At 42.7% G+C, this 27,018-nt stretch overlaps 1 protein-coding gene across 1 annotated transcript in view; it reads right to left on the bottom strand.

Moving 5' to 3' along the window:
* Positions 1-1,634: 1,634 nt before the first annotated feature.
* Positions 1,635-27,018, bottom strand: part of LOC143297418 (fibrillin-2-like) — a 118,765-nt gene continuing 93,381 nt past the window's right edge. The window contains exons 47-66 of the mRNA XM_076609763.1: positions 26,755-26,880; positions 24,319-24,444; positions 20,175-20,384; positions 19,428-19,496; positions 18,573-18,698; positions 17,968-18,087; positions 16,791-16,913; positions 16,267-16,386; positions 15,315-15,440; positions 14,378-14,527; positions 13,245-13,298; positions 12,605-12,730; positions 11,843-11,965; positions 11,294-11,413; positions 9,377-9,505; positions 8,808-8,918; positions 8,028-8,150; positions 6,214-6,322; positions 4,899-5,235; positions 1,635-4,112 (exon numbers count right to left, since the gene is read on the bottom strand). Of these exons, the coding sequence (XP_076465878.1) occupies positions 3,741-4,112; positions 4,899-5,235; positions 6,214-6,322; positions 8,028-8,150; positions 8,808-8,918; positions 9,377-9,505; positions 11,294-11,413; positions 11,843-11,965; positions 12,605-12,730; positions 13,245-13,298; positions 14,378-14,527; positions 15,315-15,440; positions 16,267-16,386; positions 16,791-16,913; positions 17,968-18,087; positions 18,573-18,698; positions 19,428-19,496; positions 20,175-20,384; positions 24,319-24,444; positions 26,755-26,880 (2,900 nt within the window). The 3' untranslated portion in view covers positions 1,635-3,740. The remainder of the gene's footprint in view (positions 4,113-4,898; positions 5,236-6,213; positions 6,323-8,027; positions 8,151-8,807; positions 8,919-9,376; positions 9,506-11,293; positions 11,414-11,842; positions 11,966-12,604; positions 12,731-13,244; positions 13,299-14,377; positions 14,528-15,314; positions 15,441-16,266; positions 16,387-16,790; positions 16,914-17,967; positions 18,088-18,572; positions 18,699-19,427; positions 19,497-20,174; positions 20,385-24,318; positions 24,445-26,754; positions 26,881-27,018) is intronic.

Genomic DNA, 27,018 nt, shown 5'->3' with positions numbered 1-27,018 from the left:
ATGTATATTATGTGCCGTACACAGGGCATGGGGATAATATGAAGAAATAACTCCAACTTTCACCCAGATGCATGGTGGTCTCAAAAGTACAGAGATGGCCTCGTGGTAACACGTCCCCTAGGAATCGAGAGAATCTGAGTCCACTGGTTTGAATCCCATAGTAGTCTGTATTTTCTCCCCCTCCACCACACCTTGAGTGGTGGCCTGGATACTAGTCATTTATATGAGACGATAAATCTAGGTCCCGTGTGCAGCATGCACTTAGCACACGTAAAAGAACCCATAGCAATAAAAAGGTTGTCCCTTGCAAAATTCTGTAGAGAAAAATCCACTTTGATAGGAAAACAAATAAGATTGCAGGCAGGAAAAACTGAAAAAAAAGAAGAAGAAAAAAAATGGGTGATGCTCTCGGTGTAGCGACACATTCTCCCTGCGGGGAGCAGCCTGAATTTTGCATAGAGAAATCTGTTGTGACCACCCCTCCCCCCCGCCACCCCCGACCTCCCCCCCCATCCCCTCAAAAAGAGCAACAATCTCGGAACTCCATGATGGCAGGCCAGTGCTGTTAGTATCATGATCATTGTGCACACCTGCATTTGTTCATTTGGTTAGTTTGTTGGTTGGTTGGTTTTTCTTTTCTTCTTTTTTCTGCTGCCCCATCATGTGCACCGTTTCAGTGGCATTACTCCCACACCCGTCATTCTGAGTCCTTCAAACACAGCCACACCCGGGTTCGTTTGCTGCAGTCTCAGTGTTGAAAGTCCATAGGAAACTACTGCAGCTGAGTCACTGACTTCAGTGGTGTTCAATAGTGCCTGTTCTGATCCAACATGTGCAGGATAAAGCCCCTTGCTGATGACAATAATCACTTGGTCTCAGACTCAATGCAACAACACAAACAGTCCCCAGACATGGCTGGAGTTAAGATGAGTGTCTCCTCCAGAGTTGAGATTGCCACCAAGTCCACCCAACAACAACATCCTATGATATAATGAATCGGCCAACACTGACGAATTTGACAGGAACTCTCCTGAAGTATGGAAATGGAGGGGGTCTGAGGATGAGGTTGTCAACAAGGTTGGTGTGGATGACCATTTTAGGTTTGGGACTACAAGACAGGCTATACTCTACACGTCCTTTTAAAGCATATCATGGCATCAACAAAGTCTAAGAAAATAGAGGCACCTGCAGTGATGGTCAAGAAATTTGAGCAACACTCCCAAAGACACATCCATGAAGTGGATGACCGTAGATTTTAAGGTCCAGTTCTTCCCAGTTGATCCCATAGCACACTCAGCTCTGATTAGGAGCCACCTGCAGGCAAAAAAATCAACAAATCCCACATCTGCTGGGACTCCCAACTCCATCCTCCTGGACAGTTGTTAGTCCCCAATGCTAACTACTTTGCCACAGTGCATATCTGCAGTTTGTTTCCTTTATCTGAAGGCTTTTTTTTTCTTTCTTTTTTTTTAAGTGAAACTGGCCTTTTCTCAGTGACAAACTTTCTGCAGAGTAAATCCTCTAGAATCCCACCTCTGTTTGTTCTACAAATGAGGCAAGACCAGTGAAGCATATGTATGAGTTTTGAATCACAGTTTAAAGGACACCAGTGCACAAAAGTAAACAGAAGCCCATTTTGTTGATATTTCTCCAAGACTTTATTACTCACCCATTACAAATACAATGAGTACACATTTACTGTTACTGTATGCTTGCATAGTCACTTAATTCTAGAGGCATATACACTTCTGAGCACTCAGCACTTGCACACAAACAACAGAATGGGGGTTATGAATAATCTACAGAATACTGAACACAGTCGGCAACATTACCTAATAATGAGAGTATCTTTTGTTCATTTCAATCTTTAATTGCACATATGTGTGACATCAACCTGATTGATAGTTTCCGACAGGACATATGTGTGACGTCAAATTGTATTCATGGAATATGAACGACATCAACATAAAATGCTGTCACAAGTTACACAATATTGACATGACTTAGAGGTTATTAGCATGCTTATAGGATGTGAAATACATTGTACATGAAATTTACAGTAACTGCTGTCTAAGCATTACTAATAAAAACTGACTTTAATATCTAAGTATGTTTCAAAAGACAAGCACATACAGTACTGATGACATGGCAGTATATGACATCAAAATGAACAGACACCAGTCTCAATACATGTTGGATATATTCTATCTACACACCACAAAAAGTGATATTTGCCAGGATTCTAATTTCAGCAACTATTGATGTCAAAGTATCCACAGAACCTCTGAAAACTAAACAATGGTGCCCAATTTGACAAGTATGAAAACGAAATAAAACCAATGTATGCCATCAGAACACAAAAAATCCTGCTGGCTAAAGCATGCAGACATCAAATATGAGTACAGCTGGAAACCAAGAAGCAGCAAGAACTGTAGACATCTGACAACCCCATGCCATCTGCTTCTGTCTAGATGACACAAATATGTGGCTGTTGTATTCACTGTCTCACCTCAGAAAGTACCTATGACTGCAATAAATCTTTAGCTTAGCATCTACAGTCAACACAAAGAACACTGGCATATCTATTTGTTAAAGATAACTTCTCACAGCTGACAGACTCTCTTCATTAACACCAAAGCTAAGAGAGTCTGGGATGAACATACAAAAACTAAAGTCTAAATGACTCGACAATGATAAGTACCAGAACTCAATGAAACAAAAACAGCTTATTGTACCCAAAATGTACATGGAGGACTGTATTATACTGTTTGACATGATACATTCAAATTCTATGAGCGTACAAAATACACCCTCAAAATTATCAGCTTTAAAAATCGCACACATCATCCAACCTATTAAAAACAGTTACTGCATATTAGTATGTAAAAATAATGATCAGTTGTCTCACAGAATGAACAGGAAAACTGTAGCAGATGTTGGCTGAATAAAGACAGAGGAAGAAACTGAGTGCCAGACGAAAAACAGGTCCTACTGCACACACCTAACTGTTGGATCTACAATGTCCCTAATTAGGAGCACTATCACAGAACTGCAACTGATTCTCAGGGATGATTTGGAGGATGAGTGCAGGTCAGATGTTGAATGAAAACTGAAGTATGTGTACATCATGTAGCAGGACCATTATGATGCTTTCCTGTCCAAGAGAAATCAGTTCTGTTTTTTGTGCACTGTATTCCTCTAAAATATCATTCTCCAGCACATAGGAATACTGATTGGTCATTACTTCAGTAAAAAATGTATATCCATTTGAGTCATGCCATTGAACAATGGTATTATCGTACAAGATGTGGTTTTTGAGCTGTTGTACTGTGATATGGTATTCTTTTTTTTTTCTTTCATTGCTACATTGTTGTTCATGATTACTACTCTTCTCTTTAGAAGTCAGAGTCCCTTCCTTGTTTATTTGCTCTGTATTTTCCTGCTTCTTCTGAACGTGTTTTCATGTACTCACAGTACACTGGGATATCAAAAAGTGTAAATAATTCCAATTGTGTAGAACTGATATAAAGATCATGCAAAAATTTAAAAAATCAAAACGTTAAACAATGGCACTTCAGCAGACGTTTTAGTCATCACAGTACTGCAAAACTTGAAAAATGAACATATGAACAAAAAAAAGCATTGATGTCCAAGAAAACCCCGACAAAACCATGAAACAAACACAAAGATATCAGCACTCGGTTAAAGCTCCAATGCCCCTCTTACACCAGTCTCTCAACTCATTCCACCAGAATAACAAGGCGTATTGTGTAGGAGTCTAGATGCAGGTGCTTCCCTTTCACATCAACGTCACTGGTGATAGGCTCACACTTGATCTGCAGGTGGAATTCCGCTGGATGTTCTAATTTCTGTGTGAAATGCAGGGAGCTGATTCCGTGGTGCTCATGCATGGAGAAAACATTTCTCTGGTTGCCACTAGCGATAGTGTAGCGTGTGTTATGCTTCAGGGCCACCAGGGAGGGAAGAACCTTGATGATGCGGATGTTCGGTCGTGTCTGTCTTTGTCGAAGACGCAGAACAATTGTCTGGTTCTCATAGGTCAGCTCTTTGTAGCTGGCTTTTCCAGACTTTGATGCATTGTATGCCGACTTCTAGAAATGAGGAGAAAAATGACATATATTTAAACAGTGTGCCAAGAATTAAAAGCAGGGCAGATCAAACTGTGGCTAATGATATGTATCAGTAGACATGTGAAGGTGTGAATAAACCAAGCAACAGGGACTTTTTTCAGTGCACAGCTTGCAACTGTATAAACACCATACAATGAACACATAATACATTTCTTGGTGTGCATTATAACTCTGCACTTTTCACATGACAAAGGGAGCACAATGTGCTGTTTACAACTGCCAACAAAAGATTATATAATGAGCTGACCCCAGTTGAAAGATGGGATATTATAGATGGAATACTTAGATGAATGATTTAATACTCCATGGGATCTTGAATCCATTTGCTAGTGCATACAGAATAAATATGGTGCACACAGAGTAATTTGACACAATAATGTATTTCTGAGTGTAGTGAAATTTACATTGTGAGGCCTGAGAAATACCAGAGAAGAGGATGAGAAAGCCTCAAAATGTGGACCGAACCAAAAGAGTACTGTCAAGCAACAACACAGTTTACAAACACACTCAATGTATATGTAACAAAAAGATCAGTTCCACAACTAAGTGTAACAGCCTCAAACTGAACCCCATTTCCATCAGAAGGGTAAAATCCCACTTCAGGGGGTCAGTTATGACTATTCGAAGTGAAGGCCTGGGGATCATTCCAGGCTACAGCCAGATTTGACCATGGGGTAAAAACCAAATGGGGATACCAATAGGTCACAACACTAGGAAATGCTAAGATGCCAAGGAAAGTGCTCTCACCTGTTGAACGTGGCGCCAGTGGTAGTAAGGGTCCACGCTGCGACGCGCTCGGATCACATCGCCTGCCGACATGGCCTTCTCCTTTGTCAGCTGTTCGTGGAAGCGACTCATCACCCCGTCCAGACCCCCCTCTTCCTCTCCCTCCACTACAGTCTCTGCCACGCTTCGCTTGCTGCGTCCAGTGTAGGGCTTGGAGAGAGGCAAGTCTCCGAAGTCGTGATTACAGTTGTAGCAGCCCTCCCCTGGGGGCAGTTCCCCCCCTGAGGGGCCAGGTTCATGTGGCAGCTGGACTCCTGGAGGGTACTGGCTGATGGATGGGTTGCTGGCCATGCAGTGTCTGCAGTGACAACGTTGTTGTTGTAAGAAGGAAGAAGGAACTGCTTGTATGAAATGGTCCTTGATACTTTTTCTTTGGTTAAGTCTGTTTATATGACAGGTTGAAATCTCTTGTGTTTGCACAGCTGCATACTGCGTAATCATGTCAGGAGGAAGGTGGCAGAATGGTTAAGATGCTCATCTGCCAATACACAGAGTCCAGGAGGGTCTGTGTTCGAATCCCGCCCTCGCCCTTTCTCCCAAATCTGACTGGAAAATCAAACTGAGCGTCGAGTCATTCGGATGAGAGATTGAGGTCCCTTGAAAGCACACACTTGGTGCACTGAAAAAGAACAGTTTATCTTCTCATCAAAATGAGTAGACGCTCAGTTTGATTTTCCAGTCAAACGTGGGAGAAAGGGCTAGGAGAAAGACTCTCTGTATTGGCAGATCAGCATCCTAACCATTCTGCCACCTACCTCCTTTTATTCCCAAGCAATGTGAATATTTTATCATCTTCCATAACAGAAATTTGTTTGTGGCGTATATTACATAAACAATGTATGAGAAACACAGTTATTCAGTACAGATACAGATCAGACATAAATGCTTCAATGCTCAGTTAGCATAAACTTTGCACAGCAGTAGTCATAATGATCCACATGCAATAATTATTGTAAGACAGTAGGCATGAAATCATATACAGAAATCAAACACAGATATATGATAAACAACAACACATGTTTAGAACAAGCAACAGAACACTTGATGTGAACAACAACTGAAAGTCAAAGTGTTCACTCATTCTACCTTAACAAGCATTCCTACACATGGGCACTGGAGCCACACTAAGCAAGTAAGCGTGCAAAGTGACGAGAGCCTCTACAATGATACTTTCTTCATCACTGGGAAAAGTGGGACGGGAAAAAACCCAACACAAACCAACTGTCAGTTCACCTGAGTGCAACACCAAAGTGTCAAAGACATGAGCATGTCTTACCCCTGTCCTGCAGGCACATATCCAGGGGGACAGCCACAGGTGAAACCACTGCCGCTGCTGGAGGGAGAGCAGCCAAACAGACATGGACTGCCACCACAGGCGTTCTCGTCTGAATGCACAACATATCACAACGCTTCCTGTTATCTGCCTGTATATATACTATGAATGTCAAAGTATTTACACTACATAATCTCTCTCTCTCTCTCTCTCTCTATATATATATATATATATATGTACCTCACATAAACTTGTCAGTACAGATTTCCTTACATTATTCCCACATTATCCAGCATTTGCTTCAGTATTTTTTATTTGAGTGTGTGTGTATGTGTGTGTGTGTGTGTGTGTGTGTGTGTGTGTGTGTGTGTGTGGTATGGTGTGTGTGTGTGTGTGTGTGTGTGTGTGTGTGTACAAGTTTTCTTTGCTTCTGAGCATTTCTTTTACTTTTTTTTACATTCCAGCTGAAAGACATAAAGAGCTGGTTTTAGCATGTGGTAGAATGTTATGTCAAATATTATGACCATCCTTTCTTCATGTTTGAAAAAAAAACAACTATTTGGGCCTCTATTATCATATATCTGTAGGTTTTCCTGACCATCAGGTGTGACTTGATCTGTCTCACAGTACAGTTTTTCTACTGGAATGTCAGTGCTGACAACTGGTTGATGTGTGTTCACACTGTCAACCGAAAACAACCATCTCAAACAGAAAGTTAACTGTATCATTATGGATAAGGTTAAAAAAAACAACAACAAACAAACAAACAAACAAAAAAACAGCGAAAGGCCCAATAGCCTTTTATGCCTGTAGGGGCAGTGAATTCATATTCACTGTGTCTAGGGCTCAGCATAGGAAGGTAGGATGAGAGAGATGGAAAGCATAAAAAAGTGCACCATTTCACATAACCTGCTTTGCCTCTTCTTGAAGATACTGCTACACATTTTTACATAAAATATGTTTGTACAGTCTAGGAATCTGCACTTTACAAACTATTTATTGTGATTCTTTTGGAGAAGAATATGTTGCTGTTTTGTATTATAGTGAACAAGGATTATATGTCAGTAGGTGTTATATGGTGGAAGAAAAAAAATAAAGACAAATTTTTTTAAAGGAAAGGGGGGAACATCCTTTCCTTCCGCAGATTTACCCTCCCAAGCCAGTCAGGTACTCACTCATACCTGGAGTAAAGTGTTTTTCACCAGGACAAAACACCAGCCTGAAACAGGACCTAAAACCTTGATTACTGGTGATCACTGGAGTCCAACACATGACTAATCAAAAACTTTTGACCATGGTACCTCCTAGTTATGGGCAGGACTTTTGTGTGCTAACCCTTCATCCACCACATTTCAGTGGCATTACTCTCAGGCTGCTGACCAGAATTTCCCCTTACAGAGCCACATGCAAGTTCATCTGCCACAGTCCCAGTGCCAGGTGTCGAGAGGGAACTGTCGATACTAAGTCACCATCGGTAGCATTAAAAACGCATGTAAGTGTACAAGTGTCGAACTGAAACACAAGGACCCGTCTTACCAAAGACGAAAAAATAGAAGATGAGCAAATAAAAACATTAATAAGAAAATTAATTCCTGCAGTCTTGTGTTTGACAAAGGAAGTGTACATAAGGTCTGTTTTGGTTTTTTGTTTTCTTTTTTATTTTGTTCTTTTTTTTTATACATAAAATGAATGGGAACACTGAGCAGCCTACTTTATAAACAGCCCACCAGCTATCTGAGGAAATACAGTGGGAGTCAGAGTGACGGCGCGCAGTCACACATATGCACACACCACCCGTAACGTGGCAGCAACCTTACCGACACAGGCCATGAGGTCCAGGTCAAAGCTCATTCCATCAGTGCACTGACAGTTGTAGCTGCCCGGAGTGTTGGCACACACAGCCAGTCCACACACGTAGTCCTCAGCACACTCGTTGTCATCTGCACGCAAATACCATCACTGCATGGCAGGCGGGTGTCACATGTAGAAAAATCGCAGTGCTAGTCAGTTCACTTAAAGACCGTGGACAAAACTTCACACATCTATTGAACGCTATCCGCATGTATGCTTTGAGTCACAGGATGAACAGTTTGCAAATCTGAAGTGAAGATTAGCACTGCACTTTGCCTATTTTCTAAGCAACAAATTAGCTATAGCTTTCTTGAGCAAATGACAGGAAGGTATCTTCAGCATTGTCACTAAAGAAGGACAGACAGACAGGCAAAGATAGACAGCGTTGGTGATGTGCAGCACTTTGCATAATCATTTTCTAAACATCACATTATGTTAGCTCAACATCCTAAGTGAATGACAGACAGACAGACAGACAGAGATTTTTGGTGGCTGAAAGAAGATAGATGCTGATCTGAAGACAGGTTGCTGCGATGTGCACTGAGCCTCTGTGCCTGATAAATTTTTTCTCATGTTGTCCTGGTTTGTTTTGCAGTTTGTCCAGCATGAATTTGTGCCACTGCCTGATTTACTGGACATTTAATGTGTGCAGTCTTACACTACATAAAAAAACAAATTGAAGAATTTTTTTTTTAAAACCTGTACAGCACAAACTTACCAACAGTGGTCAAAGTGAAAAGACTCACCTATGCACTGGCCTGAATGTTCAGTGAAACCGGGCGGACAGATACACGTGAAGCTGCCCACTGTGTTCTCACACTCCCCTTCACATTTCCCATCTTCACATTCATCCTGGTCTGTAACACACACACACACACACACACACACGAGTTTGTGACATCAGAAAAACACCCATCCCACTTGACAGCATATTATCATGTTTCATACAATCAGATAGCATTAGATACACAATCAAAGTTTAAAAAAATGTCAATTTGTCCATCAACCAATACCATTTTTTACACATGTCAATCATAATTGCAGCATCAATGCTTTGGGTGTACATGCATGTTTCAGAGTGTGTGTGTGTGTGTGTGTGTGTGTGCTTGTGTCTGTCTATCCGTGTGTGTATGTTCAATTTGATTTCATATCTGTTCATAAAATGTCATACTGGATATACACCCCCCGCGCCCCTTTCCCCCAACTCTTTCCAAAAAGAGCTGAACTATACCTTACTAATTGACCACTTGAACACGCTTCAGACACACATCATACAGACACAGGTCAAGTACGTAAAATGAAGGGAGGGGCATACCAATACACCTGGTGCCAGTCTTGTCTCGCTTGTAGCCCCGGGGACACACACACTCGTAGCTACCTCGGGTGTTGTGACAGGTACCCACCGGCCCACACAGACTGGGTGTTTCCACACACTCGTCAATGTCTGAAACAATCACCGTTGTCGCCATCATCACCATTGTATACACTTCCAACCTGACTTCAAATGTCCCCACCTCCCCATCCTTTTACAATGATATCAAAAATGTGACAACTGATACATAAACAAATCTATGATCACCAGTATGTGGGGTGTACTTATCACACCGAAAAGAGCCCATGGCAAAAAAAGGGTTGTTCATAGCAAAGTTCTGTAGAAAAATCCACTTTAATAGTAAAACGTATACACTTGCAGATAGAAAAAAAAAGAAAAGAAAAAAGGCGGCACTCCACCACGGCAACATGCTCTCCCTGGAGAAAGCAGCCCCAATATTATACAGACAAGTGTGTGTTGTGACAAAAAGTAGTACAGTACAGTACAGTACAGTACAGTACAGTACAGTACCTTCACCTCACCTCTCCCGTAGTCTGGGTTCAGACCGTTGGGGCACCGCTGCTGACCTGGCCACCACCCCTCTCCACTCTTCACGGTTTTCTGATTTCCTCAGGGCGTCACCGAGCGTCAAGCCTGTCCACCCCCGGATGTTGTCTTCCCATCTCTTCTTCTGCCGTCCTCTCCTTCTGCCTCCTTGTACGGTGCCTTGCTGGAACGTTTTGGCAAGACCAGATGATCGGGAGATGTGTCCATACCACCTAAGTTTGCGTTTTTTCACTATGGACAGAAGGTCTTCGTAGGGTCCAATACTTTGCTTGATTCTGTTCTTCACTTCCGTGTTAGTGATGTGGTCTCTGTAGGAGATGCCAAGTAGTCTACGAAGCATCTCATCTCGACAGCTTGGATTCTTCTCTCGATGTCTGCAGTCAGGGTCCAAGTCTCGCAGGCGTAGAGCAATATTGATATAACCAGGGAACGCATCAGTCTGATTTTTTAGCTGAGAGCGATGTTTTTGTTGTTCCAGATGGTGTTCAGCTTGTTGAGTGCCGTTGTTGTTTGGGCAATTCTCGAGAGTACTTCTGGTTTAGATCCTTCATCTGACACGATTGCTCCCAGATATTTGAAGCTGTGGACTGTTTTAAGCTTTTCGTCGTTGACTTTGATGTCAATGCTGATGCCGTTGGTGTTGTTAGTCATCAGTTTGGTTTTCTCCGCACTGATTTGCATTCCATACGATGTGGAGGCTTTGTCTAGATGTTTGACCAGGCTTGCCAGTTCTTCTTCTTTTCCAGCCAGTCCATCAATGTCGTCGGCAAAACGTAGGTTTGTGATTGTTCTGCCGCCTATGCTGACTGTTCCTACATGCTCTTCCAGTGCGTCAGTCATTATTCTTTCTAAGAAGATGTTGAAGAGTGTTGGGGAGAGTAGACAGCCTTGTCTCACTCCGACTGTGGTTCTGAACCAGTCCCCGATGCTATTGTTGAGGTAGACGGCGCTGGTGGCTTTGTCATAGAGGTGCTGTATCAGTCTGATCAGGTTGGCGTTGATGTTGTACAGATTCATGGTAGCCCACAAAGCTGCATGCCAGACCCTGTCAAATGCCTTCTTAAAATCAATGAAGACGTGGTAGAGGTCTTGTTGGTGTTGATGGTACCTCTCACATAGCAACCTCAAGTTGAAGATTTGTTCAGTTGTGCTCCTTCCTGGTCTGAAACCTGCCTGTTCTTCAGCAATGATGTAGTACAGTACAGTACAGTATAATAGAATACAACAGACAGTGCAGTACGGTATAACAGAACACAATAGAAGACAGAACAGGACAGTACAATACATTCAACACATCATCTGTTCCCAATATGACTATAGACCAACCCTTAGCAGAGCTGGGTAAGCACTCACCTATGCACTGTCCTCGAGAGCCTTTCCTGAAGCCTGGAGCGCACTCGCACTCAAAACTACCTGGGGTGTTCACACAGCTGTACTGGCAGTTGTGTCGCATCATTGTGCATTCGTCCAGATCTGGGGACACAAGTTACATTCACAACAGGACTGAATTCAGAAAAACGTAATGTAGTATGCCGCTGCATGCTTTTGTCACTACATTTTCTAATGCTTCTGTCTGAACAAGTCATGTGGCAATAGAATGTATCAGTAAAGCTCCTGACTCTTTTCTGTCTCTTTCCGATGAACATGGAAGAAGAAAAATTCTTAAAGATGATCCCAATGTCATTTGGTGAGACGTATTGCAATGTATTGTGTTGTATCATATTGAACTGTATTGTACTGTGTTGAATTGTATTGTATTGTATGGTCTGGTTTGGCATGGCATGGCTTGGTATGGTATGCTATGGAATGGTTAAAATGTCTCAACGAAACTTTCCACTTTTCTTTCTTTCATGTTCAGACATGCCAGCACGTAAGAGAAGACAGACAGAAAAAAAGACTGACCTCGACAGGTGATCTGATCCATGTTGAGAACGTAGCCAGGAGGGCAGCCGCACACAAAACTGCCCAAGGTGTTGGAACAGGTGAAGTCACACACCTTGGGACGTTGCTGGCATTCATCCACATCTGCAACACAGCATCAGCATAATCTGCTTCAGATCTGTGATGATTCAAGTGTAAAACTGAGCTGATACGAAAATTCATAGACAAGTGTGCAAATTTTATAAACAAAAGCAAAAAATCTCAGTAAGACAAAACTTTGGACACAGCAAAAGCATGTTTAAGATTCTGAAACGTCCCATGACTGATTCATACAGACTATGGCAAGTAGCATTATCACCCAAACATGGCACACAGTACTATTGCCTAGATAAAGCACACTTATACAAGTAGCATTTTATTCATTCAAACGTTCATACGACCACCCTCTCAGTATCAAGCATCTGCTGATTGATGGCTGGGACCTGCATATCACAAACAAAACTACACAGCTAGATCCACAAAGACCTTGCTCCAAGATGTGCCTCTGAATACTTTTTTTCTGAAGGAAATCAATTTTTCTAATATGATTTGAGTTTTACGTGGACTGAATGAGAAGTGGGTGAACTGGTCTTTTTAAGATTAGTTTAACTGACCTTTTACCATTAGTTTGGTTCTTCTGTGACTGGTTTTCAGAACTGATGGGTCATGAAGTGGTCTGTGTGTGGTCTGTAGTCTGTATAAGCAACATGAATTGATCTGATCTGGGGGAAAAAAAAATCTCACCAATGCAGCGCTTCCCACTCTGGTCAGTCTTGTATCCCGCGTTGCAGACACAGCGGTAGGAACCCATTGTGTTCAGGCAGCGGCCATTCTCACAGGCATTGGGCATGCGGGAACACTCGTCAATGTCTGCACAGCAAAGAAGTTTGTCAACTGTTAACAACTATAATAAAAATGATAATAATAAGAAGAAAAACAAGAGGAGTAACAATAGTAATGATGATAACAATAATCAGAATCATTATCATATCAAACCGAATTGGAATCATCATATGGATAAGGTAGTGAAACATATAAAAAAAAAAAAGTTAAAGATTTAAACTTGTTAAAAATGTTATTTTAAAACATTGCAATATCAATCACAACACACACACGTCTCACATCCTCCTTCCCCTCACACACACACACACACACACACACGTGCGCACGGTCTATGGGAAGAAAGACCATTTGGATAAATATGTTTCAAAATCAGATTTGAAAAACGTAACAGTGCAACAGTATATATCTGATACTTTGTGGAAGAGATTTCTAGAAATCAAGCACCATAATGAGCAAATGTTTGGAAACCATGGGACTTGCACCTGTATCCCTCAGGTGTGAAGACAAAGAGAACATGGCTGAGGTGGACAAAGACACTCACCTTTTCCTTCAGGTGTGATGCCGGGACCCATGGGGCAAAGCCTCTGAAACGCCGCTGTAACAGACACCATGGACATAAGATGAGGACAATAAAACCACGCAGTTTTGAACAATAATTCCCCAATAATCATGCAGTAATTTGCTGCAATTATACCATACAATTCCAGCTATAATGATATAATAATTGACATCAATGTACCATGATTTGCTGAACTTATGATATATCAACAGATGCAGTTCCATATTTCCAGACATAGGGTGCCGCCTTTTTTTTTTCTTTTTTCTTTTTTCAATTATGACCTCAGTGTCTTATCAGCTGTACACGGCTGTATGTCTGAAAGCTGAATTCTAACCACTACTTGGTGCCAGATCTTCCAACAAACTCAATATCTGATGACATCCAATTGCAATAAGCCTATATGATCACACTGAATAGCCACACTTACATGCTTCAAGTCTTGTCACTGTTCAGTTTAATATTGTTGATGTTTACCATTAGAAACAAATCGCATATGATAATAAATCTAAAGTGTATGTAATGGTGTTTCACCATTAACTGTCGAGCTGGATCCCTAGCTTGACCCTTTTTCTACCCATGAGTTGACTTCTGGTGTGTGGGAGTTTCAAGAATGGAACAAGCAGCCAAAGAAGGGGCAGGGAAGTGGACATGCAAGCTTTATTCAAACATTTTTTTTTATCTAAATGTTTAAACAAATATCATTGCTGCTTGTTTGTCCCTCCAGTGACAAATCACTGTCATGTTAATCCATTAGCAAACACACGCACACACACTCACACACACACATCAAAAAGAGAGAGGGACACACACACACACACGCTTGGAGGGGTAGCTGCTTGCAAGGAGAGAATGAGGGAGCAGAGACAAGGAGAGTGGGGCTTATCAGCCTGTTAAGGGGTGGTAGATTACATTACATTCCTTGACACTGGTGCCAGAACTATGAGTTAGGGTTGCTGCGATGACAGATTGTATTACATTTCTTTAGGGTTGCTGCAATGGTAGATTGTATCACATTTCTGGACTTCGGTGCCAGAGCTATTTTTAGCATAGTTGCGAACACCAGTCCTGGCCAAACTCCACAGTTAACTATGAAATAAAACCAGATGACCACAGACCTGAGGAGAGAGAGGGACAGCGTTCACAGGACCGTCCCCAGGCAGCAGCCAGTGAACAGCAGCACTCAGCCTTAGTCAGTCGGGCCAGGTCAGGGGTCTGCACACACCGCCCTCCCACCAGCTCCAGGTAACAGTAGCCGTCACGCCGGTCTGAACAACAAGTCACAATCTTTATAATAGATCATTTGATTACAGTGCATCATCTTGCGAATGCAACTCATACCACCTTCCCACCAGCTCCAGGTAACAGCAGCCATCACGCCGGTATGAACAACAAGGCAAAATCATCGTAACAGACAGTTCTCAAACAGTGCATCATCTTGCATATGCAACTTACACCACCCTCCCACCAGCTCCAGGTAACAGTAACTGTGTCATAAATATACACTTCAACACAAAGCCAGTATGCTTGTCATCTTTAACAATAGGTTTCAACAAGGCTAGTTCTATGATGTAATGACACAAATGTTTCGTTTTGCATCTTCTAAGGCGTGCTTAACAAATCCATTACAATATCAATATAGTTAGTCTTAAATTTTGTTGTCAGCCTATCAAAGTTTACTTTCTTTCTGCAGTGTTACCTTTCTGGAGTCTACTTCTCAAACCTTGTGGAATATTTTACAATATAACAATAAGAACAACAACAATGACAATTACAACCACAATGAGAAGAAGAGGAAGAAGAAGAAGAAGAAGAGGAAGAGGATGAAGAGGAGGATGGAGAAGTGGAGGAGGAAGAAGAAGAAGCAGAAGAAGAAGAAAGATTATAATGATAGTAATAATGATTTATTTCTATTGAACTTTTCATAAAATACAATAATGTTCAAGGCACACCACATGAGTAAGTAGAATAAAAAGTATGAAAAATTAAAAAAAAGAAAAATTAATAATAAATTAAAATATGAATATAGAAACATTTGTCTTAAGGCTGCCTCACCATAGCAAGCCTTTCCATCTTCAGACACGGCATAGCCAGGGTTGCAGTCACAGCGGAAACTTCCCCGCGTGTTGTAGCAGCGACCGTTCTGACAGATGCCAGGCACAGTCTGGCATTCATCAATGTCTGCAGGGAAGAACACTCAACAGTTCCAAACTTTGCAAGCAATTTCAGTTTCAGCTTCAAGGTGATGTCAAAGCGTGATGACTGATCCATACACACAACACACATCTACTGTTGTTGTTGTTTTTCAAAGTGAGCAGAGTAGATGCCTGATCTTCAAATAATCCCAACACTCTGATAACGCCCTGCAAGATGTGTAGTATGTTTGAATATAGTTATCATTTGTGGACCAATATATACATCTGCTCAAACAAACTAAACACAGATAATTTCACATTTGTATGCATGTATGTGCACTTGCATTATTATTATCTGACTGTAATTATGATGTGTAGACCAGTACATACATCTGAACAGACACAAACTATATGATCATATATTTATACATTAATATGCATGTGTGTGTAATTGCATTTTTGTTATCTGGATGAAATAAGTGTGATATTTGGACCAGTACCCACACTGAAACACCAACAAACAATACAGAGATAAATACACATATGTATGCGTGTACATGCATTTGCATAATTAAACAACCAAGAAGAAAGAGGCAAAGCCTTCAATGCTGACATATAAAACTGTCATCCGCATCATTTATGGAACACAGGAAAATATGCTGTGATCAGTGGCAGATTGACAAAGTGTTATTTGTGAACTCTCTGGTTTGTACAACATGATTTTGTCTTCAATGACATGGGCATTTTTGAAAAAAGTTGATACGCCAGGATATCTATGTATATGTTTATTTTTCCATGCATGAATAAAAACTTAATTGAAGGGTACTGGGAAAAAAATGCAAGGAAAGAAAAAAAAACAAAAACAGACTGACCGATACACTCGTCAGCTCCGCGTTGCACATAACCGTCAGGACACACACAAAGGAACGACCCCACAGTGTTCTTGCAGGCGTAGCGACACTTGTTGGCTGGTGTTGCACATTCATCCACATCTGTCCTCACACAGGATTAAATACATAAATCAGTGACTGACATTTCCATGAGTGAAAACTGCATGTGACTATCTCAACATCAGTTTCCTTATCAGTGAGAAAAAGATGGATTGATGGAGGGAATGACACTGAGAAAAAGACAAAAATACAGACCAAAATGAATACACATACACACATGCACACACCCCCCCCCCCCCCCCCAACACACACACACACACAGATACACACATTCACACACACACACACACACTCACAAACACACACACACACAGATATACAGACCTGCACACACAGTCAACAACAGCACACACATGCTCCAGGCAACGTACAAAAACTGTCTGCACATTGCCAAAGAAAGAGAACTCTTCTAAGCCCAGCATGCAGTCAAGCGCCAGTGGTCTGACCTTCGCAGTGGATCATGTCGGCAGCCACCTTGTATCCCATGGGGCAAATGCAGCGGAAGGTGCCGGGCATGTTGAAGCAGCGGAAAGCACACTGGTTGGCTGCGCTGTCGCATTCGTCCACGTCTGCACATCATAACAATGATGGCCTCAAAACACATCTGTGCAAGTCTACTTTCATGTGTGTGTGTGTTTGTGTTCATATGTGTGTGTGTGTGTGTGTGTGTGTGTGTGTGTGTGTGTGTGTGTGTGTGTGTGTGTGTGTGTGTGTGTGTGTGTGTGTGTGTGTACATGTGTATGTGTGCATGTGTGTGTGTTGTCATTAACACATTCCATTTGTCTTGCTTGTAATTTGTTATCATAGTGCCCTGTGTTGCTAATTTTTGTTACACCCCCCCCCCCCTCCCCCATGTTTGCACATTGGTCGATTGCTATATACATACCCATTCTCCTCCTTCTTTGTTTTGTCTTCTTCTTCTAATATCATAATTATTATCATTGTTATTAAGAGTATTACACAATTATGATTATGATGCTTATGTGGATGATGATTGTTATTATGCTTTAAAATATCAATGTTATTTTTCCATACATGGTACTGTGCTTGAGATTTCTGGAAGGTATCTTAATTAACACATTGGGCTGGCATTTATAGACTATCACAGAAAACTCAAGAGCCTATGTGAAGTGAACATTGATAACTTTTATATTTAGTAGTTTTAAGTTCTCTTAGTTATTCCTGCACAAGAGTGTATCTTGGTTATGACATTCACCTGATACTGTGTGTTGCATTTCTTGGCAGTGACTACATATTGTCTCGTGCTGATTCTTAGTTGTAGTTTTTTTTCTTCTGTGTATGTCATCTTATTTTAAAATATACATACTGTCACGTTTTTGTACTATTATTTACATTAAACAAACACACAGTTCTGTTTCTTTTAAGTTATATTCTCTAATTTCTTCAGAGAAAAGAGAAAGAGAAAAAAGTTACAGGAATCTATCAAAAATACAATTCTGACATATACATGCACATTCACATATGTGAACATATACTCACACATGGATAACAACACATCTAAAAATTAAGATTTTAAATATTTTAGAATATGTATACTCATAAAAAAATGTTTCCAAAGCTTCGTTTCTGATTTCAGAACTACACATCAGATTGATGACTGACCTTGGCAGACTCCACTGGGCCCAGGTTCAAACCCACGATGACACATACAGTTGAAGCTGCCATCACCGTTGACACATGTGCCATTGCCACACATTCCACTGTCAAGACATTCATCTTTGTCTGGAATCAAAGTTCATGTAAATGTACAGATACGCCAGGATGAACATTACCATGAAAAAGGTGGGGTTGGAGGCCCACAAAAATCAAAAAGTGCTACTCAACACACACACACACACACACACACACACACAAAAGCATACACACACAGTCAAACCTTCCCTGCTCCTCTTCACCCCCACTGTAAATGCCCTGCCTCCCCCTCCCCCTTCCACAGTTTTTTTTTTCTCTATAGTTACTTTCAGCTGAACATAAAATTAATGAAATAAAACAATAGAGGTTTCTGTTCTGTTCGACTCGCCTCTATATGACCCCTTGCCTGTGCGAGATTCCTTCCACCCCAACATCCATCACCATCTCCCTAATCCTCCATCCTTTTTCCCTATTCCTCCATCATCTCTCCTCTGCCTAACCCTACCCTAAACCCCCAATGTAAACCATTCATCACCCGGGAAGTAAAACTGAAGACAACTACGACAAATACCCACCGATGCACTTGGTACCTCCGGCGTCCAGGCGGTACCCTGGTCCACACTCGCAGCGGAACGAGCCATCAGTGTTGACACACAGTCCGTTTTCACATATCCCAGGGTTCAACAGGCACTCATTCACGTCTGTCACATCGGGTCATGGGGGTGAAACAAACACTTCATTTTCTCTGACTCCTCAGATTCTCAAGGCTTTTGTTGTTGTTGTTGTTTTTAAGAATCAGACATTCATAAAGACTTCATTTTCTCTTTTTGTCGGAGTTATTTGTTCTTCTTTTTTCATATAAGAGTCAAACAGTCAAAGTGACAAACAAAAAATGTGGTGAATATCTTTAAGCCGTTTATAAGACTATTATGTACAATCTGATATATAGCAGCACAGACAAAACATCCAGAAAGACACACACTCTCTGTCAAAATGAATATCTATTTCATGTCTTCAATGGCTTCAAACAAAAAGAATTATTATTCACCATCCTATAAGAATATAAGACACAAAGTAAGACATGAAAAAGCTGTAAGATATTTGAGATAATCAATTCAGTTTACAAAAATAAACCAACATGCATCCACTCAATCAAAATTTACAGACATTTACTTAACACATGCATATAAGAACTATCATATTTTTCATGGTAGAAAGTGTAGTGTCTGGAAGTGCAGAGTGTGTGTGTGTGTGTGTGCGCGCGCGCACACACGTGTATGTACAGGCATGCATGCACGTGTGGCTTTGTGTATGTGTCTGACTGAGAGAGAATTAAGTGGCTTCACGCATAATCTAAAACAAAAACAAAACCAAGAACATGCGGAACAATACACAGAGAAAGCACACAGCGTAAATAAAATGACACGTACCACTCGTGACTCCCTCTGGGGACACGGTGATGTAGCCATACCCCTCTGGACACAGGTACTTGAAGGCCGCTGAAACAGTGTTGAGCAATAATACATGACATGTATTGTGCAAACTCCCCACATAGTTGATGCAAAGTGACATGGAACAATACACATGCATAATGGCATACAACAGCAAACAAGAGAGAGAGATACACCAAGACAATATTATAGATTGCAAATGTGAAGCAGCATGTATCCAGAGAGAGAACATAATCATGTATAGCTTGTGCGTCCTGACCCAGCCACACACAGTCAACAGAAAGACTTCATGCAGACTTTTAATCATGAGATAAAAACCACAACATTTTAAAATACTGCCCTCCCCACCCTCTCCCATAATCATGACAAAATTTTGCCCTCCCCACTATAACCATACCACTGTTACTTTTACAACAGGGCAACACAGTGAGAGGATGCCCACTCAACTTTCATAACTGTTATGATAACCCTCCCCCCCCAAACCCCCTTCCCTCCACTGCTACTTATACATCAAAGCAACATATCGTGAGAGAGGGGGTCCATTAATTGTCATAATCATGATACCCCACCCTGACCCACTAACCTCCACCCTCTCCCTCCTGTCCATACCACTGCCAGGTTTGTGACAGAGCAACACAGTGAAAGAGGCCCATCAGCTGTCATAATCCTTTTGATTCACACACACACACGCACACACATACACACACGATCACACACACAGCGTACCATCGCCAGGTTTGGGACACAGTAAGCACTGACGCGGCGTGGCGCCCCATGCTTCTGCATTGGTGCAGCAGCACTCAGGCTTGGTCAGGTTGCCATGGCGAGGGTCCGTGCAGAAGCCGATCTCATTCTGTGGACGTCTGCCTGGCCTCTGTCTCTGCCGTCTCCCCTCTCTCAGTTTGAATCCATTGTAGCAGATACCCTTACGGGTGTCTGACAGAACAACACAGCAGGAGATTTAAGTGATACCTGCATGGATACCTCATTCTGTTATCTGGTTGATGGTCAAAGACTAATAGTCCCATAGCCTTTTAGGGACATCGGGGCTAATTCATATCCGTCATGTCTAATGTTCAGGATTGGAACGTGGGGCCCCGCACTCTCCTGCCATTTGTACTTTTCCCAACTGAAGCCAGGTTGCCATTCACACCTGGATGGGGAGGGGGAAATCATAACTGAAGCCAGGTAACCATTCACACCTGGGCAGAGTGGGGAAAATCGTAACTGAAGCCAGGTAGCCATTCACACCTGGGCAGAGTGGGGAAAATCGTAACTGAAGCCAGGTAACCATTCACACCTGGGCAGAGTGGGGAAAATCGTAACTGAAGCCAGGTAACCATTCACACCTGGGCAGAGTGGGGAAAATCGTAACTGAAGCCAGGTAACCATTCACACCTGGGCAGAGTGGGGAAAATCGTAACTGAAGCCAGGTAGCCATTCACACCTGGGCAGAGTGGGGAAAATCGTAACTGAAGCCAGGTAGCCATTTACACCTGGGCAGAGTGGGGAAAATCGTAACTGAAGCCAGGTAACCATTCACACCTGGGCAGAGTGGGGAAAATCGTAACTGAAGCCAGGTAGCCATTTACACCTGGGCAGAGAGGGGAAAATCGTAACTGAAGCCAGGTAGCCATTCACACCTGGGCAGAGTGGGGAAGATCGTAACTGAAGCCAGGTAGCCATTCACACCTGGGCAGAGTGGGGAAGATCGTAACTGAAGCCAGGTAGCCATTCACACCTGGGTGCGGTGGGGAAGATCGTAACTGAAGCCAGGTAGCCATTCACACCTGGGTGGAGTGGGGAAAATCGTAACTGAAGCCAGGTAGCCATTCACACCTGGGCAGAGTGGGGAAGATCGTAACTGAAGCCAGGTAACCATTCCCACCTGGGCAGAGTGGGGAAAATCGTAACTGAAGCCAGGTAACCATTCCCACCTGGGTCAAGTGGAGAAAATCGTAACTGAAGCCAGGTAGCCATTCACACATGGGTGGGGTGGGGAAAATCATAACTGAAGCCAGGTAGCCATTCCCACCTGGGTGGGGTGGGGAAAATCATAACTAAAGCCAGGTAGCCATTCCCACCTGGGTGGGGTGGGGAAAATCATAACTGAAGCCAGGTAGCCATTCCCACCTGGGTGGGGTGGGGAAAATCATAACTGAAGCCAGGTAGCCATTCACACCTGGGTCAAGTGGGGAAAATCATAACTGAAGCCAGGTAGCCATTCACACCTGGGTCAAGTGGAGAAAATCATAACTGAAGCCAGGTAGCCATTCACACCTGGGTGGGGTGGGGAAAATCATAACTGAAGCCAGGTAGCCATTCACACCTGGGTGGGGTGGGGAAAATCATAACTGAAGCCAGGTAGCCATTCCCACCTGGGTCAAGTGGGGAAAATCATAACTGAAGCCAGGTAGCCATTCCCACCTGGGTCAAGTGGAGAAAATCATAACTAAAGCCAGGTAGCCATTCACACCTGGGTGGGGTGGGGAAAATCATAACTGATGCCAGGTAGCCATTCCCACCTGGGTGGGGTGGGGAAAATCATAACTGAAGCCAGGTAACCATTCCCACCTGGGTGGGGTGGGGAGAATCATAACTGATGCCAGGTAACCATTCCCACCTGGGTGGGGTGGGGAGAATCATAACTGAAGCCAGGTAACCATTCCCACCTGGGTGGGGTGGGGAAAATCAGAGTAAACAGCCTTTCCCAGGGACACAGCACAATGCCTAAACTGGCCTCAAACCCTGATCACTGATAAACACTATATCAGAAATCAAAAGACTAACCAGTTCTGCCATGGTGCCCCCACCATTTTATTCACTTTGTCATCTGGACCAAATCTGCATTAAACAATCATTCTGTTTACCATCAGTCAAAATGAAGATGGAGGGAATTAAATAAAAATTAAAATAAAAATGAAAAGGAGCTGGAGGCAGGCATAACTACAAAATGAGAAGGGGGGCATGGGGGAATAAAGAAAGGGAAAAGATGGAGATGGGGGATAAAAAAGCTTCTTTTTTCTTCTCCTCCTTTCTTTACATGTGCGGCTCTGAAAACATGAACTGTTTGAGACTTTCAAAGGTTCAACAATCAAAGATCAAAGGACTCCTTTGTAGTGTAGGTTCAACAATCAAAGATCAAAGGACTCCTTTGTAGTGTATTGTATTCAATTGTATTGGATTGTTTTGAACTGGTCTGAATTGTTTTGAATTGTATCATACTGTATCACTGTTTGATATAGCAGATTTTGTTGTGTGTGTGTGTGTGTGTGTGTGTGTGTGTGTGTGTGTGTGTGTGTGTGTGTGTGTGTGTGTGTGTATCAGGGAGAGCATGTTGCCACAGTCCAGCAGCACATCTCTTTTTTTTCTGTCTGCAAGTGTATTCACTATCTGTTTTACTACCAAAAGTGGATTTTTCTACAGACTTTAGCCAGGGACAATCTTTTTCATTGCTGTGGGTTCTTTTACATGCATTACCGTAAAGTATGGTCTATAAGCCGCGACTTTTCTCCCAGCTTCAACCTCTGCAGCTTATACAATGATGTGGCTTATTTGTGGATTTTAACAATTCCGGGAGTGTCACGTTCTCCTCTATTCTTAGCTGCCTATCAACTCACCAAAATCATGATTTCTGTCCATGAATTTTTGGATGAGCTTCAGGTTAGTGTGCTAACTGTTCATGTTTTAAAAATCAAATCTGCACACATCAAAGCCTTCAGATCAGCATTCAGTTCTACCCTGCTCAAGCGCACACCCTCATCATGCCGAAAACACGACGTAAAGCCTATGATGCAGCCTTCAAACTGAAGACGACAGTGCAAGAGACGAACCAGCAAGGACCTCTACCTTGCATTCATGTTCATCAAGTGAAAGTGAGGCTGAAGTCAGTGACAAGGTGGTGGAGGAAGCTGTGCTGGTTCTCTTCAACTCGGACACTGAAGACGAAGATTTCAGTGGATTCAGTGAGCAGGACGACGTTGAATAAATGTGACTATAACTAAATTAGGGATCTTATTTTCGTTGTTTATTTTTTGGTGGCATTAGCAGTATTTTCGCTTGCTTTTCTTTGTGCTGTTTCTGCTTGTGTTTATTTCATAACCTACAGTATTGACAGCTTTTCTGTAGTATCGGTATGTGTTCCGGTACCGGTAATAAGTGCGGCTTATAAGCCAGTGCGGCTTATGTGTGTATGAAGTTCCATTTTTTCAAAATTTAGTGGGTGCAGCTTATATACCAGTCCACTCAATTGTTCAAACTTTACGGTAAGTGCATGCTGCTCACAAGACCTTGGTTTATCATCTAATCCAAAAGACTAGCGCCCAGACCACAACTCAAGGTCTGGTTACTGGTCTGTATATGAGACTCGAACCCGTGACTACTTGCTTCCTAGTCAGGCACAATACCACTGGGCCACTGCTGGTTGTAGGTCAGTTACATGCTGGTCCAACAGCTGCACCACTTAAAATGCTAAACTCCCATCTTTTACAAAAAGCCACAAAAGATGACAAAGCATTCACTCCACGCTTAAACTGGATCTTGTTACAAGGACAGATCAATTACCACCTGTTTGAATTTAACACAATAAAGTCGCATACAAAATCACTTCAGTTCCACAACAGCAAAACAGTCCTGACGTATCACACACACACCCACATGCACACATATACACTCACACACACACACACACACACACAGAGGCACGCGCACACACAGATACGGAGGCGCGCATGCACACACACACATTCACACACACACACCCACATTCACACACACACACACACAGACACGCATACACACACAAACACACACACACAAATACATTACATAAATACAAAATATTCACACACACACACACACTCACACACACCTAAACAAGCCTTTCCATCCGTAGTGGGTGTAAAGCCAGCAGGGCAGATACAGCGGAAGCCGCCGTCTGTGTTTTCACAGCGCCCACTGAAGCAGGCTCCCTCCACCTCACGGCACTCATCAATATCTGCAACACCAGCACAACCACAACATTTCTACCCAGAACACAAGTGTATGAAACTGAAAGTGTGCCACTAACAAAGACATGAGCACTGGGAGTGGGGAGGAAGCTCACTCAGTCTGGTTCTGTGACAAAGCAATTATTGTCATCAGTGGGGGGCTTTGTAGGTGGTGTACAAAGTACGTTAAATCAGAACAGGCACTACAGAACACTACCAAAGTGATTCAGCAGTAGTGCAGGGTCTCATCTGGTGTGTGGCCTCCTGGCGACCTAACAATGATTGTTCCCAGTGGACTGCTGATGCTAGGAATGTGACATATGAACCCGGGTGTGACGATGTATAGAGGACTCAGAACGAGTGGTGTAGGAGTAATGCCACTGAAATGGTGCGGGTGATGGTAGGAGGGGGTGGAGGGGGGGGGGGGGGGGGCAAAAAAAAAAAAAAAAAAGCAAGAAATAAAAAAAGAGAAGTGAGCAGATGCACTGGCATCAACGACATCAAGGACAAGGTGAAACAGATACACTGAAGATGGCTAGGCCAATTCCTGATGATGGAAAAAAACAAAAAAGACATCCATACCCTGCCCTCAAATTTTCACCACCAAGTAAAAGAATGAGGGGCAGACCACCTATGTTTGGTGTCCACAAGAAACACTGTCACACACAGTGACATTACCCAGGTTTGGTGTCTGTAAGAAACACATACACACACAGTGACGTTACCCAAGTTTAGGGTCCTCACAAAATGCTGTCAAACACAGTGACGTCACCCAGGTTTAGGGTATTCACAAAATATTGTCACACACTGTGACGTTACCCAGGTTTAGGATCCACAAGAAACTGTCACACACACTGACATCACCTAGATTTCATGTCCACAAAAAACACTGTCATACACAGTGACGTCACCCAGGTTTAGGGTATTCACGAAATACTGTCATACACAGTGACGTCACCCAGGTTTAGGGTAATCACAAAATACTGTCATACACAGTGACGTCACCCAGGTTTAGGGTATTCACAAAATACTGTCATACACAGTGACGTCACCCAGGTTTAGGGTAATCACGAAATACTGTCATACACAGTGACGTCACCCAGGTTTAGTGTCCACAAAAAAACACTGTCATACACAGTGACGTCACCCAGATTTAGGGTCCACAAGACACACACACACCCACGTTACCCAGGTTTGGTGTCCACAAGATACACTGTCACACACAGTGAAGTCACCCAGGTTTAGTGTCCTCATGAAACATTGTCACACATAGTGACATCATCAAGGTTTAGTATCCACACAAAACATTGTCACACACCCACGTCACAAAGGTTGGTGTTCAAAAGAAACATTGTCACACACAGTGATGTCACCCAGGTTTAGGGTATTCATGAAACACTGTCACACATAGTGACGTCACCACTGTTTGGGGTCTTCATGAAACATTGTCACACAAGTGACATCATCAAGGTTTGGTATCCACACAAAACATTGTCACACACCCACGTCACAAAGGTTGGTGTTCACAAGAAACACTGTCACACATAGTGACATCACCACTGTTTGGGGTCTTCATGAAACATTGTCACACACAGTGAAGTTACCCAGGCTTAGTGTCCACAAGAAACACTGTCACACACATTGACGTCACCCAGACTTAGGGTCCACAAGACACACACGCACACCCACGTTATCCACAAGATACACTGTCACACACAGTGAAGTCACCCAGGTTTAAGGTCCTCACGAAGCATTGTCACACACAGTGGCATCATCAAGGTTTGGTATCCACACAAAACATTGTCACACACCCACGTCACCCAGGTTTAGGGTATTTACGAAACACTATCACACATAGTGACATCACCACTGTTTGGGGGTCTTCACAAAACATTGTCACACACAGTTAAGTTACCCAGGTTTAGTGTCCACAAGAAACAGTGTCACAACAGTGATAATACCCAGGTTTAGGGTCCTCACGAAACATTGTTACACAGTGATGTCACCAAGGATTGGGGTCCTCACAAAACACTGTCACACACAGTAACATCACCCAGGTTTGGGCTCCTCATGAAACATTGTTACAAACAGTGATGCCATCCAGATTTGGTGTCCACAAAAAACACTGTCACACACCCACGTTACCCAGGTTTGGTGTTCACAAGAAACACTGACATACACATTGACATTACCCATTATTTGGTGTTCACAAGAAACACTGACATACACATTGACATTACCCATTATCTGGTGTTCACAAGAAACACTGTCACACACAGTGACATCACCAAGATTTAGGGTCCTCACTAGACACTCACCCACACACTCATCCCTGGCCCTGGAGAGGCGGTAGCCGTCTCTGCACTCACACAGGTAGGACCCTTCCACGTTCTGACACATGCCCCTCCTGCACACCCGGCCATCCTGGACACACTCGTCAATGTCTGCAACACAATCACATACACTGCCACTAATTTCAGGGCTCACTGCACAATTTATTGAACTGTATACACATGCACACTCACATACATGCAAGCACATGCACAGCACACATGCAAGCGCACGCGCACACACACACACAC

The sequence above is a fragment of the Babylonia areolata genome, chromosome 22, assembly GCF_041734735.1.
Source record: "Babylonia areolata isolate BAREFJ2019XMU chromosome 22, ASM4173473v1, whole genome shotgun sequence".
Classification (NCBI taxonomy): Eukaryota; Metazoa; Mollusca; class Gastropoda; order Neogastropoda; family Buccinidae; genus Babylonia; species Babylonia areolata.
The sequence above is the reverse complement of the archived record's forward strand: the minus strand, read 5'-3'. Positions and strand labels throughout refer to the sequence as shown.